The sequence below is a fragment of the Oxyura jamaicensis genome, unplaced genomic scaffold (assembly GCF_011077185.1).
Source record: "Oxyura jamaicensis isolate SHBP4307 breed ruddy duck unplaced genomic scaffold, BPBGC_Ojam_1.0 oxyUn_random_OJ66271, whole genome shotgun sequence".
Lineage (NCBI taxonomy): Eukaryota > Metazoa > Chordata > Aves > Anseriformes > Anatidae > Oxyura > Oxyura jamaicensis.
In genome coordinates this window covers 1-5121 of record NW_023308108.1, presented here as the reverse complement: position 1 = coordinate 5121, position 5121 = coordinate 1, and the positions used below count along the sequence as shown (strand labels likewise).

The 5121-nt window shown below is 53.3% G+C and overlaps 1 protein-coding gene across 1 annotated transcript; it reads left to right on the top strand.

Annotated features, from left to right (window-relative positions):
* Positions 1-207: 207 nt before the first annotated feature.
* LOC118159058 (synaptotagmin-3-like) lies at positions 208-4798 on the top strand (the record flags this gene model as incomplete). The annotated part of the gene is made up of 3 exons (XM_035313696.1): positions 208-863; positions 4563-4705; positions 4744-4798. Coding segments are annotated over exons 1-3 (852 nt in total), but the record flags the coding sequence as incomplete, so codon positions are not given.
* Positions 4799-5121: the final 323 nt, after the last annotated feature.

Sequence of the window (5121 nt, the reverse complement as noted above, 5' to 3'; positions counted from 1 at the left end):
GGGGGGGTGGGGATTGGGATGGACGGGATGGGATGGGGGGAGACGGGGATGGTGATTGGGGTGGAGATGGGAACGGGGTTGAATAAGGATGGAACAGGAGGGGAGGGGATTGGGATTGGGATTGGGATGGGGATTGGGGATGGGGAGGGGATGGAAATAGGGTGGGGACTGGGATGGGGATGGGGTAGACATGGAGATGGTTGGGGGACATGGGAACGGGGCTGGCACGGGGATGGGGTCCACAAGGACACGTGTGGGCAGCCGGGGACCCCACCCCAGCTCCATCTCCAGGACCACCCCTTTCCCCCCCTTCCAGACACCCCCCGGCCCCCCGCCCATCCAGCCCGGACCCCCCGAACCTCTTCGAGGAGAAACCCGAGCAAAGCACCAGCATCGGCCAGATCCAGCCCGAGCTCTACCAGCCCGGCGAGGGCGACGCTCGGCGCGGGGGCGCAGGGGGAGCCGGTGGGGGGACGCCCTGCGGGCGGCTGAGCGTCGCCCTGCGCTACGCCTACGGCACCGAGCAGCTGGTGGTGCGGGTGCTGCGCGCCCGCGACCTCCCCGCCAAGGACGCCAACGGTTTCTCCGACCCCTACGTCAAGATGTACCTGCTGCCCGACCGCAAGAAGAAATTCCAGACCAAGGTGCACCGGCGGACGCTCAACCCCGTCTTCGACGAGACCTTCAGCTTCGGGGTGCCCTTCGCCGAGCTGCCCGCCCGCCGCCTGCACTTCAGCGTCTACGACTTCGACCGCTTCTCGCGGCACGACCTGATCGGGCAGGTGGTGCTGGATAACCTGCTGGAGGCGGCCGAGCGCGACGGCGAGACGCCCATCTGGAGGGACATCCTGGAGGCCACCGCGGTGAGGCGGCCGCCGGGGGGGAAGGGGGAGACGGGGAGGACGCTGGCGGGCTCTGGTGCGGGTGTGTTTGCAGCCACAGGTGCCCGCGTGTTTGCACAGACACGATGTGTGCGCGGCCTCGGTTGAAGATGCATTTGCACCCTTGGCCTCACGTGCATTTGTAGGATGCGTTTGCAGGATGCGTTTGCAGACGCGTTTGCAGCCACAGCTGCAAATGCATTTGCACCTCCGGTCTCACGTGCATTTGTAGGATGCGTTTGCAGAACGTGTTTGCAGATGCGTTTGCAGATGCATTTGTGCCTCTGTTTTCACGTGCATTTGCAGGATGTGTTTGCAGCCTCAGTTGCAGGCACATTTGCACTGCTGGTCTCACATGCATTTGTAGGGTGCGTTTGCAGATGCATTCGTGGGATGCACTTGCAGCCTTGGTTGCAGATGCATTTGTGCCTCTTGTCCCAAATGCGTTTGGAGATACACTTACAGATCCATTTTCAGATGTGTTTGCGAGATAACTTTGCAAGACACCATTTGTAGATGCAGTTGCAGTTGCATTTGCGGGATGCATTTGCAGCCTTGATTGCAGATGCATTTGCACCTCTAATGTTCATTTGCAAATGCATTTGCAGATGTGTTTGCAAGACATGGCTGCAAGACACCCATTGTACGTACATGTGCAGATGCATTTGTAGGATGTTCACAGGATGTGTTTGCGGATGCATTTGCAAGATGCATTTGCAGATGCATTCACGGGATGCATTTGCAGCCTTGGTTGCTGATGCATTTGCACCTCTGGTCTCACTTTCGATTGTAGATGCATTTGCAGCATGTGTTTGAGCGTTCATAGGATGTGTTTGCAGATGCGTTTGCAGCCTTAATTGCAGGCGCATTTGCACCTCTGATCTCACATGCATTTGTAGATGCATTTACAGATGTGTTTGCAGACTGCATTTGCAGCCTTGGTTGCAGGTGCCTTTGCACCTCTGGTCTCATGCATTTGTAGATGCCGCTGTGAGATGCGTTTGCAAGACACCATTTGTAGATGCATTTGTACCCCTATTCTCCTGGATGTCTCTAGATGCATTTGCAGGATGTGTTTGCAGATGTATTTGCAGAATGCATTTGCAGATGCGTTTGCAGGGTGCATTTGCAGCCTCAATTGCAGATGCATTTGTACCTCTGTCCTCACTTTCATTTGGAGATGGATTTGCAAGACGTTTGCAAGACACCATTTGCAGGATGCATTTGCAGATGGTTTTGCAGGTTGCATTTGCATCCTTGATTGCAGACTCCTTTGTACCTCTTGTCTCGCATGCATTTGTAGATGCATTTGAAAGATGTATTTGCAGATGTGTTCACAGGATGCATTTGCGGATGCATTTGCAGCCTCAGTTGCAGATGCATTTGTATCTTGTCTCAATTGCATTTGTAGATGCATTTGCAGGACGTGTTTGCAGCCTTGATGGCAGAAGCATTTGCACCATTGGTCTTACATGCATTTCCAGATGTTTTTTGCAGATGCAGATCTGTTTGCAAGACATGTTTGCAAGGCATTATTTATAGATGCATTTGCAGATGCATTTGCAGGATGCACTTGCAGCCTTGGTTGCAGATGCGTGCGTACCTCTGGTCTCACATGCATTTGCAGGTGCATTTTCAGATAAGTTTGTAAGACACCATTTACAGATGCATGTATACCTCTGTATTTGCATACATTTGCAGGATGCGTTGGCAAGATGTGTTCACAGGATGCATTTGCAGGATGTGTTTGCAGCCTCAAATGCAGATGCGCTTGCACTCTGGTCTCACATATATTTGCAGATGCACTTGTAGGTTCATTTGCAGATGCGTTTGTGAGACGTTTGCAAGGCGCCATTTGTAGACGCATTTGCAGCTCTGGTCTCATGTGCATTTGAGGATGCATTTGAGGATGTGTTTGCAGAATGTGTTTGCAGTCTTGGTTGCAGGTGCATTTGTTCCTCTGGTCTCACACGCAGGTTCATTTGGAGATGTATTTGTGAGAAATGTTTGCAAGACACCATTTGTAGGTGCATTTGTAGCTCAGGTCTCATTAGCATTTGTAGATGCATTTGCAGATGCATTTGCAGATGCATTTGCAGATGAGTTTGCAAGACATGTTTGCAAGACATCATTTTGTAGATCACATGTGCAGCTCTGGTATTAAATGCATTTGAGGGTGCATTTACAGAATGTGTTTGCAGGCTCTGTTACAGATGTGTTTGTACCTCTGGTTTCACCTGTGCATTTGCAGGATGCATTTGCAGATGTGTTTGCAAGACATGTTTGCAAAAGACCATTTACAGATGCATTTTTATCTCTGCTCTCCCATGTATTTGCAGATACCTTTGCAGATTCATTTGCAGGATGCATTTGCAGGATGCATTTGCAGCTTCAAATGCAGATGCATTCGTACCTCTGGTCACCTATACGTTTGCAGATGTATTTGCAGGATGTGTTTGTAAGATGGGGTTGCAGGATACAATTGCAGCCCCATTTGTAGATGCATTTGCAACTCTGGTCACCCTTGCATTTGCAGGGTGTGTTTACAGCCTTGGTTGCAGATGCATTTGCCTGCCTGGTCTCGCATGCATTTGCAGATGCATTGCAGGACATGTTTGCGAGATGCACTTGCCACTTTATTTGCAGATGCAGTTGCAGCTCTGCTTGCACATGCATTTGCAGATGCAATTACACTGCCATTTACAGGTCTTGTCACAGATGCATTTGCAGATGTGTTTGAGGATGCATTCGCAGATGCATTTGCAGCTCCGGCCATACGTGTATTTGCATAAGCATTTGCATGCATTTCTGGTCATGGATACATTCAAAAATGTATTCGGAAGACACATCTGCAACCTTGATTGCAGGTGCACTTGCAGCCTCATTTGCAGATGCATTTGCAGTCTGCTTTGCAGGTGAATTTGCAGCCGCAGTTGCAGGTGCATTGGCAGATTCACTGGCAGTCTCATTTGCATTTGCAGTTCCACTTGTAGGTGCATTTGCAGAGGTGTTTGCAGCCTCACCTTAGATGAATTTGCTGCACCAGTTGTGGGCGCATTTACAGATGCACCACGGTCTCATTTGCAGATGCATTTGCAGCCCCGGTGGCAGTTGCATTTGCAGCTCCAGCCCAGCGTGCACTTGCAGATGCCTTTGCAGCTGTGCTCATGGATGCATTTCCAGGTGCATCGGCAGATGCATTGCCAGCCTTGTTTGCAGATCCATTTTCCCTTCCGCTACAGGTGCGTTTGCAGATCCACTTGCAGGTGCATTTGCAGATGCGCTTGCAAATGCATCCTCGGTCTTGCCCGATGCATTTGCACCTCCGGCTGCGCTTGCAGCCTGGGTTGCAGACAAGCGTGCACATTTGCACGTGCGTTGACAGCCTTGTTTGGAGGCTCATGTGCAGTTCAGTCCCAGGAGCTGAACCCCAACCAGAAACATCCCCTACCTGTGACCTCTGACCCCCCTGTGACCCTTGACCCTATTGACCTCTGACCCCACTGTGCCCCTGATCCCTTTGTCCCCTGTCCCCAAACCTGGTGCCACCCCCGACCTCCCCCGTGCCCTTTGGCCCTCGACCCGTCCCCAAACCCGATGCCCCTTGACCCCACTGACCTCTGACCTCATGACCTTTGACTCTGCTGACCTCTGACCCCTGCTGACCTTTGCCCCCGGCAGGAGAAGGCAGACCTGGGGGAGGTGAACTTCTCGCTGTGCTACCTGCCCACGGCCGGGCGCCTGACGGTCACCGTCATCCGCGCCTCCAACCTCCGCGCCATGGACCTGACCGGCTTCTCAGGTGAGAGGGGACACGGGGACCCGTGGGGGGACACGGGGACGTGGAGGGACATGGGGACAGGTGGGGACATGGGGATGTGGAGGGATATGGGGGCGTGGAGGGACATGGGGACACGGCGGGACACGGGGACATGGTGGGACACGGGGACACCAGCTTGCCCCCTGGACCTCCGAGCAACTTCTTGGGTGACTGGGGACATGGGGACACATGGGGACACCTCCTGCCCCAAGGATGTCACCAGCTTCTCCACTGAACGGGGAACAGGACACGGGGGGACATCAGGAGGACATGGGGACAAGGGGATACGGGGGTCATAAGGACACTGGGGGACATGGGGTCTCCAACTTGCCCCCATGAGATGACCATGGGGTGGCTGCAGGGCACCATGGGGTGGCCATGGGGCTCTGGGGGACACCATGGGATGGCCATGGGACACCA